The 13,008-nt window shown below is 34.0% G+C and overlaps 1 protein-coding gene and 1 pseudogene across 1 annotated transcript; one reads left to right on the top strand and one right to left on the bottom strand.

The window, feature by feature from the left end:
• Window positions 1–1,484: 1,484 nt before the first annotated feature.
• Window positions 1,485–2,366, bottom strand: LOC134260486 (uncharacterized). The gene has a single exon (XM_062743038.1). The coding sequence runs from the start codon at window positions 2,364–2,366 to the stop codon at window positions 1,485–1,487; it is 882 nt and encodes a 293-aa protein (XP_062599022.1).
• A 4,505-nt stretch (window positions 2,367–6,871) lies between these two features.
• On the top strand, window positions 6,872–11,350 carry LOC134260476 (uncharacterized; annotated as a pseudogene).
• The last annotated feature ends 1,658 nt before the right edge of the window (window positions 11,351–13,008 follow it).

Below are 13,008 nucleotides of genomic sequence, written 5' to 3'. Positions count from 1 at the left end.
ATTTCTTTGTCTGAATTATATATATATATTTTTTTACAATTAATTACTGAGTATTTGTTCAAATGCCTTATTGTTGCTCATCAGCCTGCTGGATTCGCTAGGTTTATGCAGTGTCAGGGCCTTTACACTGAAAGAGGCATAGAACCCCTCTATAAATGTTGCAAATATTGAAAATAAAATATATAATTCATTATAATTACTACTATGCACAGAAAATATGGGACACAGTCTTGGTTGTGCTGTATGGTTTGTAAAACGAATTCGTTTTCCTTGGGCCTATGATGCATGTTTGAAGTAGTATTATTAACCCCTCATGATGTTGAAAACAACCAAATTGAACAAAAAATAAAAACACTTTCTAAAATCTAAAAAAGATTTTTTTGATAAACAAGTACAAATATCAAAAGAAGTACGCCATGAACGCATATTTAACGTTTTCAAATTTACCGTGCCTCTCAAAATTGACACAGGGATTATCTGCCCTTGATCCTGATCTTCAGTGCGTTTTAATTGAGTTCGGCTACATGAAAAATAAACACTGCTGTCGAAAACGTAAAAGTCCAAAGATATCCTGTCATTTTTTAGGGTTGAGGCTTCCTTTAATATTTAATCTGAACATTATTGTGCTTGAAAAGTGCTGGGAGCAAGTTGTGTCTTGAAAATAAGTACCGTTTCTTGACCCAGATGTAGGTTGGTGTGCGTGAAATCACTAAATCTTGACTATTCAATGCATCAATTCTGTATGTTACGGGACGTGTTATATTTGCTCCCAGCACTTTTCAGATTAAGAAACTTATTATCTTTGATAATATATGAACATCAATTTACAATATGGTCAGTATATCCTTGAACTTTTGCGATTAATACAGTCATGTTAAGGTTATCTATTTTTATCCTATCACGTGACACTCAGCTGATGACGCGACTACATTCAAGTCAGAAATGTATGAGAGGTCTATAGTAACATAACGGTGCTAATGTTTTTTGATTGTTATTATGGGATGGGTCTGTATCATATGTCAAAATTTGAATGGTTTTTAATGCTTTTATTTCATATATTAATTCATGGGCGTCCTTAACAAAGTTGCGGCGTTAATCTTGCGGAATCGTTCGTATAACGTGATCGTTCGTGTAAGTTGTCAACAATAATGTTCCAACCATTGTAGTCCAATTGTTCCTAATTGGCTTGACTCTTGGTCTAGGGAAGAACTTCAGATTTTTCAAGAGGGTGACGTTGTCATTCAGCCTATTATAGAGTTATTGAAAAATTCATCAGAAAAACCATCAAAGACCCAAATTCAAGGTTTTCATCCAGATTCTAGAGTTCTTTTGTGTCAGTGGGATTCTCTTGTTATTGACGAAGGGTTGCTCTACAGAAAACCGAAACGTCCAGTCAGATTTAGTGGTGAACAAAAACAGCTAGTGGTGCCCCAAATTTTACAAGGCAAAATCTTTGATCAATTACACAAACAAAGAACTTCAGGTCATTTTGGCATAGAAAGAACCACAGATTCAATTCTCCGATGCTTTAAGCCACCCTGCACATTTTTTGTTACCCTTGGAGTATATTTAACGTACTTACGAGAATTTTCATGATCGAATCCGATTTCAAACTGGTCTGCGTCACATTGTTTATGATCACTCATTCCACGGAATGCGAAACATTTACCGTTATAGAAAAAAATTGCATTACTCAATCTTGACGCGGTTTCTAAGGAAAATACTCCTGTCTCCCACATCCTCATTTCATCTTTTTCTGTGACGGGATCACACCTCTTCTTATTTACACCGATACCTTGACTAGTCAGGCTTTTCATATGTGAATCCAGAGTTTTTCTAAAATCCCGAAAAACAAGATCGTCGTCTTTAAAAAAATTAAATTGTCTGTCATAACAATTACTCCTTAAATACCGCTGTAATGCAGCTACAATCTGAGTTAACGTATTAGGGGGGTAAGCCGTTCCATCCTTTCTGCGAATTTCTATTATGAATCGTTGCATCCAAAAGTTCAAAGCTTCATTTGAAAGACAGCATATATTCTCAGAAATAACACCACCTTCCATATGTGTCTCGGGTCTTGTATTTCTGAATCTAGCCCAATCTGTCCATAAACGGACTGCCCAATTATTTGCTTGACGAGTCTTTTTCGGAATCCCGGCAGCTTGCTTAATTTTGAGATCCGCTCCCGACACTGGTGATGCAAATCTTGCATGATCGGTCTCATTTTCTACCTTGAAAAGCTGCTGAGTGGGAATGTTCAAAAGGCTTTGCGATAAAACACCATTTGCATCATCATCCGGTAAAAAATAACAGAGTAAAAAGTCTACATCTTTAAAAATGTCGCTCTCGTCATCAGAACCTTCCATTTTAGGTCTAATTGTTTTCCAACTGACCTCTGACCCGTATTTTGGCGCAGTATCTCCGCGGGCTGACTAATTAGCCAATGAAAAAGCGTGATAGGTTCTAAGTAAGTTAGATCATTATTAAGTAAAATTTTAGTGGTTAAGAAGGGGGCTCGGTCGCTTCGCTCCCTCCGCCCCTTCTTAACCACTAAAATTTTACTTAACATGATCTAACTATTACTTCAAAAAACTTTAACCTTGGTCACAACTTTTAAACAGTAGATGCTAGAACTTTTATATTTCACATATGTATTCCTTGTTGCAAGACATTTCATTGGATTCAAACAACCTTGACCTTGACCTTTGAGATTTACGTACTTATGAAAAAACTTTAACCTTGACCATTACTTTTGAAGGGTGAGGGCTAGGGCTTTCATACTTCACATATGTAATCCTTGTGAAAAAAATTATATTCATTTGGATATCAACAATTTTGACCCTTGGATCTTGACCTTGGAGTTGACCTACTTTTAAAAAACTTCTTAGTTGGCCGTTACTTTTTAACGGTCAGGATAAGGGTTTTCATCCTTAAATAAAATCAACTCCAGTGTTACTTTCTAAATACTAGTAAATAACATATGATAGGATGTTCATATTACACACAATATGTCATCAAAGATAACATCTCACCCACAAAGACACCGAAAGCGGGGGACCACAACTCTTTGAATTTGCTTGTTTGTTTGTTATTTTAATTTACGATTTTTTTTCTTTGTTAGAACATTTGTTCCTTTAAGAAAAAGGTAGGCACATTTTGTAGAAACTTTTTCTAGCTTTTTTTTTCAAATTTTGATTATTTAATTTGTTTGTTAGATTTTTTTTCTCTGGTACAACATTTGTCCTTTTTTTTTTTAGTAAAATGTCGCATTTTGTAAAAAAAAAAAAAAAAAAATTGGTAAAATGATAATAGTTTTTTTATAGCTTTGTTTTCAATTTTGATTATTTAATTTGTTTGTTATTTTGATTTATGATGAATGTTAAGCTTGAATTCTGATATCAAAATTATTTTGTCGTAAACCCGAAACTTTATATAGCGAGTCTCACATTCACATCAGGTGTATTTTAAACACATAAGTGTCTTGTTTAACTAATGTTTGTAAGTTTTTTTTTTCTTTTGGTTACAACATTTGTTCTTTTTAAGTAAAATGTAGTTGCATTTTTTAGAAAAGAATTTCTAGCTTTGTTTTAAATTATAATTATTTAATTTGTTTGTTATTTTAATTTACGATTTTTTTCTTTGTTACAACATTTGTTCTTTTAAGAAAAATGTAGTCGCATTTTGTAGAAACATTTTTGTAGCTTTGTTTTAAATTTTGATTATTTAATTTGATATATATTGATTAACGATTAAAGATGAATGTTAAGCTTGAATTCTGATGTCAAAATTATTTTGTCGTAAACCTGAAACTTAAGAACATTAAATTCTTAGGTCACATATTTCTGTCATTTCTGAAAATAAAAAATCAAAGAATATGAGTAGTTTTAATAAAACAATTATTTCAAATACTTTCTTTTGTATAATATGATTTGAAGTTTGATGACTAGTAATGAAATTCAATAAATTTGTTTTATTTATTGAATTATTTTTATTGACTTATCCACATTTTCCTTTGTATTTTCGGATATCAACCGATACAAAAATTCAATCGTATCATAAAAGGCAAGTTTCATTTTGTGTTAATGCTCATAAAAAAGTGCCCCGATTAAACTTTTTTAATAGTCTTTCACAAAACTTGATGAATTGTATTCATCAATATTTCCTGAGCATTTACTTCGGAAAGTTCGTTATTGATCAGTGCTTTGAGTACGTAATATACAAATGGGTAAGGCGAAACATGTTTTCGTGCAATATCTACTTCGGTAGCAAATTTATTATAGTTTATTCCAGTATCTTTTTTTTCACCTAGACATAATTGTCAGAAATACTCGTCCTTCTATGCAAATTCACTCCATGTACATATTCAATCTTAGTTAAGAACTGCGTGATCCATTTAATTAAGCACGCGGATCAAGTGGACTACCCATATACAAATGTCTCATTACATGTAGGGAGTGAGTACACATTAGAAACCCTGCTGAGATTAACATTGTTTTTTAAACTTTTATCAGATTTAGTCAAACTTTAAACTCAATATTGTTATATATTAAATCTCATCAACACATTTTCATGAAGACTGGTCAGTATCGAAGCCAATCATTAGATACAAAATTGAAGAGAAGATCCTCGCGAGTGTTTAATTACAATGATTTAGGGTGCATTGGGAGTTTTAATAACGATTAATTTATAAGTCCCTTCCTTGTTAAAAGTTTGCCTCTCTCTAAGGAGTCAATTCTTACGACGCCGGTTCGAATCCCAATGTGGCACGTGGAGACCGGTCCTTCAGATGAGTGCAGCACTGTTAAGGCTTACTATGAGAAATCAACGGAAAATAAAAGTGCAAAAAACGGGATATTTTTAAAATTGAATTTATTTTTATTCAGCAATTCTATTATCACAGAACTTAAATACTTATGGAAATAGCATGATATAACATACTCTGTACTGTGTCGAGTTTTCTCCCATCGATGGACAGTCACGTGATAAACGCATAGCAGGTACACGGAATGTAGGTCAATAACAAATTTCAATATCGCAAGGGCATACCCTTATTGAAATTAAAAATTCAAGCTATTAATTGTTTCTGTATACTTTGTAGTTTCTGAAAAGTGCTGCTGCTTTGAATAGAATTCGCGTTTTAATACTTGAATGTTTACGTAAATAGGCCAATGTCGAAATATGTTAGAACTTTACCAAATATTTTGTGCACTTATAAAATCACGGCCTCGATTTAAAGAAAGCAGCAGCACTTTTCAAGTTAAGGAATATATCCTTTACCTATATTTAAAAAAACGGTTCAGATCTATGCAGTGTATGCCCTTGCGAAAGTACGATTTTATGAGGCATCTCGATGTAAAATATACGTAACCTGTACATAAAACACGACCTAATTAATAAAATACATTCTCTTTGTAGTTAATCAACAATCGCACTAAACAAAGGCTATATCTTGGTATTAATCGACTATTTAAAATCTGTGAATAATATTCTGTTTAATAATAAAACACATTTTTCGTTGGTAAAGAATTTTTCAATTTGCCTCTCACAGCACATGAAGAACGTCATTTTTACCAGTATGACGTCATGTTTACAAGTTCATCGCGACGAGTGCTTTGTCTACAACAAGCTACATGGGATTTAACTAGCAACTTTTTTTAATGCATTGATAAGTTATAATGTTGTTTATTATGCTAATACTGTTCAGCGTTGCGGATTATTTCATTTACACGTATAATGAGAACTACATAAATGTCATATTTTTGTCTGACGTCATAGTAAACTTTTCCCGTATAAATTAGGCCCCGCCCCCTTATTCAAGCCTTAACAATGCTGCGAGACCGTATAAACAGAGGTCCCGTGACACGATACATAAAATATTATCAATCTTTATACACTCAGTATACAAGTTTTCACTTCCCCCGAAATAATATTATTGACGCATTTGTGAAGAACAATAAGAATATACGTTTAAAACAGCAAAGAACAAACTCTCACATGTGTTATTATTTTTTAGAACACTATTCCGTGGAAGTCGTTTGATCACCACAGATTCGATGATCTGGAGGAGCGCATTAGCGCTCTTGAGTTCAAGGTGTATTTGCGTTTAAAAAATGAAAACTTTCAATCTCAAAGTGTTTAAGTACTTTTCTCTTCCTTTGCTTTAAGTACAAACCAGTAGAGCTTCAGTCTCGGCAGAGACTTCTGGTTAGTGATTGCCCGGACAAGCTGACCCTTTTAAAATCAGTAAATCGTCCATATCTCACGACCGGAAGTGACGACGAACTTATAAAAAATTTACGTTAAGGTTCAGACCAATATCTATCAGATCTGAAAGTTTCGTGTATTCGACCAAGCCGTTTCCTAGAACTCGCTTGCACAAAAATCGGTAAGAAAAAAAAAATAATAATAATAAGGGAAAAGAAACCGAACGAAAACAATAAGGTCTTCCGTTGGAAACAGAAGACCTTAAAAAACAGAATTTGTATCATCCATTAAAATGTTTTTTAGTCAGCAGTGGCTATAATCATGATTGTGACAATAGAGTAAATTGATCTTACTGTAGATCATTTAATTTTCACGACACAGTATTTTCAAGTGATAGTCATTGACTCTTCATTACAAGGACAAAATGTCCACGATTTGTGGTCATTGTTCTATATATAATCTAACAGAATTCTATTATACGCGAAAGTGAAATTTCTCGATCATCACATAATTACGCTTAAATAAGTTCTTGCGAATGAAAAGTGATTTTCAGTGTATTAAAGCCCTTGTTGTTAAAATCTATTAACTTTCAATTCCTAAGGATTAAAAAAATATTTATATATGTAACACAATCCTTTATTGTGAAATAATCCTTTAGAAACGCAGAATGAGCCCAACAGAGGAGGCAGCATTTTATTGTGAGGAAGGGCTGGACAATAGAGGTACTATGATGATTAATCACTGAGTTCATTAAAAGATAACAACCCCACCCCCTAACACACCTCTTAAGAACTTAATTTAAAATGTCCCAACACAAAATATAGCTACTCACTAAAATTTCTTTAATGAATTTCATCATGATACTAATGAAAATCAATGTATTATCACTGTACATAATTATATAGAAACCAAATTTATAGTAAAGGAACTGGTTTGTTTGCCACCAAAGATTTTCCAAAGAGATCCTTTCTTTTGGAAATTGATGGTGAGAGAATTACAGAGGAAGAAACAGGACAGAGGAAGAAGCGAAAAAGAACCCATTTTCATGTTACTACTTCTCTTGGAAAGGTATAAAGTGGTAAGTTTTTAAGAAACAATTAAGGAATGAAGCTTATTTCAACTTTTGCTCTACGATACAAAATAACTTAGGTTAGTTTAAGATTAAGCCGTTCCTAAAAAAGCGTAAACTACCCCAGGTTATGTTATATTGTATAACATATGATAAAATAAGCTTCATTCCTTTTAATTTAATTTCAATGTAGACATTGAGACATTTTTTCGATATTTTCCTTTGGAAATAGGCTACAAATATTGCATATTTTAAAATTTAACGTCAAACAGAGTCATACTCTTTTCACTTCACTCATTGTGACATATACCTAGGTAAGTGAAGTTATACAAAATGGATAAAATCGTTTAGACAATCAAAAGACGTGTAACAACTAAAATTAAATTATTTGAATTTGAATATACATGCATTCAAACGTTGTTAATTCGAACAAAGCCAGCAATATCGAACATGCACGGATCTAGAAGCCCAACCCTACACTCGCACTACACTTCCTCAGAGGCAGGTGATTGAGGAGGGTATCAAAAAAATGGCAAAAAGCCTATTCATATCATTGGCATTGTCAACAAAGTTGATCCCGAAAACCCTACTGACATTAAAGTCATCCGAAATGCAAAATACCTTTTTGACAAAAACAAATCCAAAACATTCATCCCAACAAAATACTGCTGATGCCATTCAAATTCTTATTTCCCAACTTCAATCAAATGATTTCATTGAGTAAATTATTGCAAATAATGACAACAAACCTCCGAATGTCATCTGCTATTCTGAGGAACAAATGCTTGATCTTAGATCTTGCATGCAGAATAGATCAATTATAGGGATAGATAGGACATTTAATTTAGGGGCCTGTTATGTCACATATTTCAAAATCCAAAATTAGTGCCCAAGGGACAGGGTATTTCTCCAATTTCTATGGTCTAGTCTTATTGCATTGGGATGGCTCTTATGCCACATACATGTATTGTGATTTTTTGTCAAAAATTAGGTCCGCCTTAGGTTTTCATTTATACTGTGAAAAATTATTTATGGCACAGATGAGGAAACTGCACTCATCAATGCAATAAAAACATGTTTCCCAAATTCGGAGCATATTCTCTGTGTTCGGCATTTGCAGGAAAATGCTCAAAGAAATCTATTGAATAGTAATGTTCCTGAAAAAACAAGAAACACTGTCACCCAATCACTTTTTTTTCAAAAACTGGTCTACTCAGTGTAGAAAAGAGGGTTTCTTATTTGGAAAGGTAACAAGACATTTTAGAGGAATTCGCAAGTTCATGTGGGGCTTACCTAACAGATAAAATATTTCCAATTCTGAAAACCAAAGTTTTTGAACCAAGGCTGAAACAAAAACACATCCCTCTTCTTTGGAAAAACAACAACTGTGAAAGTATAAATTCAAAATTCCAATGATATAAACTCTCAATTAGCTAACATAAACCTTAGATCGATCGAACATAACAAATGAATTCTATATTAAAAAAAGATAAAGATGAATGATTAATTTTAAATACATATTAATTTAATTTTTAAATACATCCCAATGTCATTTGAGTTTTAAATGTAAGCCTATATATGGACATTTGAAGGATGGGTTTAAGCGCGGCAATATTAACTTTTGATTCTAAGAAAAAACGTATATAATGCAGACTTCTGCTAAGTTGATTTTCTTGATATCCAAACAGAAGCTCAGATAATTTTTTTTCTTTTGATAGGTGTTGCAAACCCAGGGAGTGGAAAGTCTCCTACCTTTGATTTTGCAATGGGCAGCCCCCTAGAAACTATATCACAGGAGTCGGGAAAGCCTATTCACGTCTCTGAGTGCTCAAAGACAGCTCTTCTGAAAGTGCAGAAAGACCTCGGAGGAAGAGGGATCATTTGTGCTGATTAAGTTAGCCAATTTCTTAGTTCCATGCCGAGGCGCAGCCAGGCGGATTCATCTGGTAGGAAATTTTTTTAAATAGGGGCGTATCTGATGTAAAATATAAAATTACAAGATCAGTAGTACATTTACATGATCATTGCTATTACAAAGTGTACATAGTCTTTTAAGTAATAGTATCATGCTCATCTTCCCAGCTCCACTGGTAGAGGTGCGATTGGAGTGTAGAATTTGACATGTCTTTTTCTCAATATTTAAGTCATTTTCAACACTTAAATAGTTAAGTTTCATAAAGTTTCTGACAATAATTTTAGATGAATTTTAATATCAGAGTGTCATGTTTGTATAAATTGATTCTTTAGTGTTGGCTTGATGCAGTAGACACACAATCTTGATTATAGGAATAAAATAAAAATGTTCATTCCAAATACGAGTCCCAGATAGCCCACATGAAAATAAAATACGACGAACACAGTCAATTCACATGTAGATTCTTAACAGTTTCTTTTTGTGAATATGTAATTAAATATTGCTATATAATATACGTGAAGTTTTTGTCTTTAAGGTACATTGCTATAAGGGGAAATAAGTCTTAATGACACAAATGTCCATTGTTCGTTTATAAATTTGTTAAGTACCTTTTTGTCCAATTTTGCCCTGCAAGTCTTGCTATAGTTGTTGGTAAATTATACTGAATATACATTTGCTTTGGGAATTCATAAAAGTTTTATAAAAATTGCAAATGAGTGTGCAGAGGATAATGACCGTTAAACTGTGTTTCATTTTTATTTCCGCGTCAGAAATTGATTCTTGTTTAAATCAGTAATAATGAAACGCAGTTGATTGGATTGTGATGTATACTTTACAGAATAGTTCTGCTTTTCTACACATAATTCTTGTCATTTTAGTTAGTTTGAACCACAAGGGCATCTTATCCACTTTGTTTGCTACTTTCATTTTGTATTACAGCAATTATTGTATATATTTTACTATTTTATAAACGGTGAAATTCTTGAATATATAGATTTTTTCTCATTATTGTAAGACAGGTGAACGACAGCTACTCCTCACCCTATTGGGAGGGGGGGGGGTGGGGGAGGGGACATAGTGTGGCTTATGCCAGCAAGGCAGATGTTGAAATTTCAAAGTCTGGCCTTATGTTAGAGGATTCACTCAGCCATATTGCATGGCTGAGATCATCTATGAAATGAAAGAGAACAGTGGCAGCTTGTTTGAAAGATTTTTATTTTGGATGTTGCCATGATATATCTACTCTGGAGGTTAAACTGTAGTTTATAAATTAAGCAGGTACCTGTAATGGCGACACTGCATTCTTCAGTTTCTAATTGGGTTTAGATTATTTATTATTATTAGAGTACGGAAATGAACAGAAATGAATAAATTGTGTTTAATACTGAAGATATCTTTTTGATACTTGTATCTAATTGGTTAACAAAAATGGTGAGAAAATTAACAGCATTCTTTTATCGAATAAAATTCATTTATGGCAAGCACAAAAAGAAAAGAGACGTAGAGGAAAATTAATCTTAACAATTAATTTGCCTTGTTATAAGCCTCACAGTGAGTGTCTTTATTTTTATTCATGATTATATGCAACAATTGCATCAGGAAGATAAGGCAGCCCATGAGGAATTCAGATCTCAGTATTTGTTGCACTCATTAAATCCTGTGTATCAGGAGATATTACGTGAACATGAAGGAGATTTTCCTAGAGTATACAGATTTTCTCCTGAAGCACAGGAGTATTTAAATGAGATAGAGGAAAAAGTACGCTCGACGTGTTGGGACAGTCCTCGGCCATGGTTGTGGAAAGCAGCGATGATTAGGATAGTGCAGAAGACATGGAATCCATTAGGAGTCCTATTGGATCTAAATACATGGATCAGTTAGGTCGTTTGACACTAATTATTCATGTATTTACATCCGTCCTGCATCAAGTACTGAGAAGGATGGCTGGAAGCATTCTAATTCCCCTTGAAAATCCACTGGTCAATGTGAATGAGGGCCCTTCTGATGATGCATCACCAGGGTCTGACAAGTCTAGAGGAAACTGGAAACTATCTTTGATGTTGGAAATACTCGGAATGATGCACAATGTAGAAAATGTTCTGATTCATTATCTATTTTATCAAAGATTATCAGAAATAACTATTTTCACAATTAAGAAGTAAAATGATTTTATGATAGTTACTTGTAAACAGCTGCAAGAAAATGTAAAGTAAAGTGATTCTTGGCTAAAGATTACGATATGAGTATTTCATTTTATTTTGTTATTAATTTGACTATTTTATTCACAGGGTATTCATGAACCATTAATTGAATAAATCCTATCAACTTTCCACAACGGACTCATTCATCTTTACCGGACTACCGGTTACACGTGAAGGAAATATGGGAGTGCGAGTACAATGTGTTCAAGCAACAAAGTGCCTGTTTAAAGAAAATAATTACTGACAAAACACCAGTTTTACAAAAAATACAAGGGATGTGTGACCGAAAATCAGATATTACAAGGCGTTCTGGATGAAACCCTTTAGGAATGGTTGAAGTGGACATTAAAATTCCTGACCAGTGGCCGGATCACATGCAAAAAAGTTTAACTCCATACGAATATTTTCAGGAGATAACACCCATATTTTGCACTACAGACATTCCCTTCGACGCCATTGGTTCTCAAATGCAGAATCACGCACGTGAAAACAATCTAATTGAAAATCCTCGTCGACTTCTCGTAGGTGGCTTACGTGCTAGAAAAATTCTTCTTGTTACACCACTCTTGAAATGGTATCTCAACCACAGATTGGATGTAACCCGCATTTACCAGGTGATTGAATATACCCCAAGTAGATGCTTTCGAGACTTTGTGCACGAAGTGACCAACGACCGTCGCCTTGGAGATAGGGATCCATCTATGGTAATTTTAGCCGGTACGTCAAAGCTAGAGGTAATTTTAGCTATGGATCAGTCTAAACATCGGGAAATTAAATATGTGAAAGGAATTGAAGAAGCCACCATAGAAGTGCATGATTCAAAATTCATTAATTTGACAGATCTAGAACACCATGTTTTCGAAATAAAAATAACGAAAAGTAGAATTTCTTATGTCCTCCCTGTACAACTTGGTTAATGCCAAATTACGGATGTTGCAATTTTTTATGACTTTGTTGACAAGTTTGTGGAGAGCAGCGACTTTTCCTACTGAGAAATGGAAATTGATAGTGCTTATATGACCATATCTGGGCGTAACCTGGAGTCCATCGTTAAACCAGAACTCCCAGGTGAATTCAGCCATAGATTAATGGATTATTGTACGGACACAGAAATAGAGGCAGGCCATCTTGTGCACTGGTTTCCCCGAGAATGCTGCCAGAAACTCAAAAAAAAAACACGACAAGTAAACCCCGGGATTATTCAGACTGGAATAGACTGTTGACGAAATGATAGGGCTTTGGTCAAAGACATATATGATAAGCCAAAGAAACGTTCGGGATCCGCGGATTCAACAGAAAGCTTACCAACTTTTTAGAAAAGCCTGTAACAGGAAAACAAAGCAACTGAATTCCTTTCGTCCCAGAACATACCACAACGTAAAATTCAGCTGTAAGGGAATAACCAAGCGATCTGTGAATGCGCCACTTTACACATTTAAAAAGTCGCAAGTCCGCCATTGGCTTCAACAAAGGTTTGCGTGCCCGTAACAACACCATCTTTACCTATGAGCAAGAAAGGTGTGGATTTTCCTACATCTATTGCAAAAGAAAAGTCCTAAACAACGGGATCGATACCAAAGTTTTGGATATTGAGCTGTGTCCTGAAAAAAGAGACTTGG

Source organism: Saccostrea cucullata, unplaced genomic scaffold (genome assembly GCF_032062105.1).
Source record: "Saccostrea cucullata isolate Sc308-1 unplaced genomic scaffold, CSIRO_AGI_Scuc_v1 ctg2085, whole genome shotgun sequence".
Lineage (NCBI taxonomy): Eukaryota > Metazoa > Mollusca > Bivalvia > Ostreida > Ostreidae > Saccostrea > Saccostrea cuccullata.
Note: the sequence above shows the minus strand (reverse complement) of the source record. Positions and strands in the feature narration are given on the sequence as shown.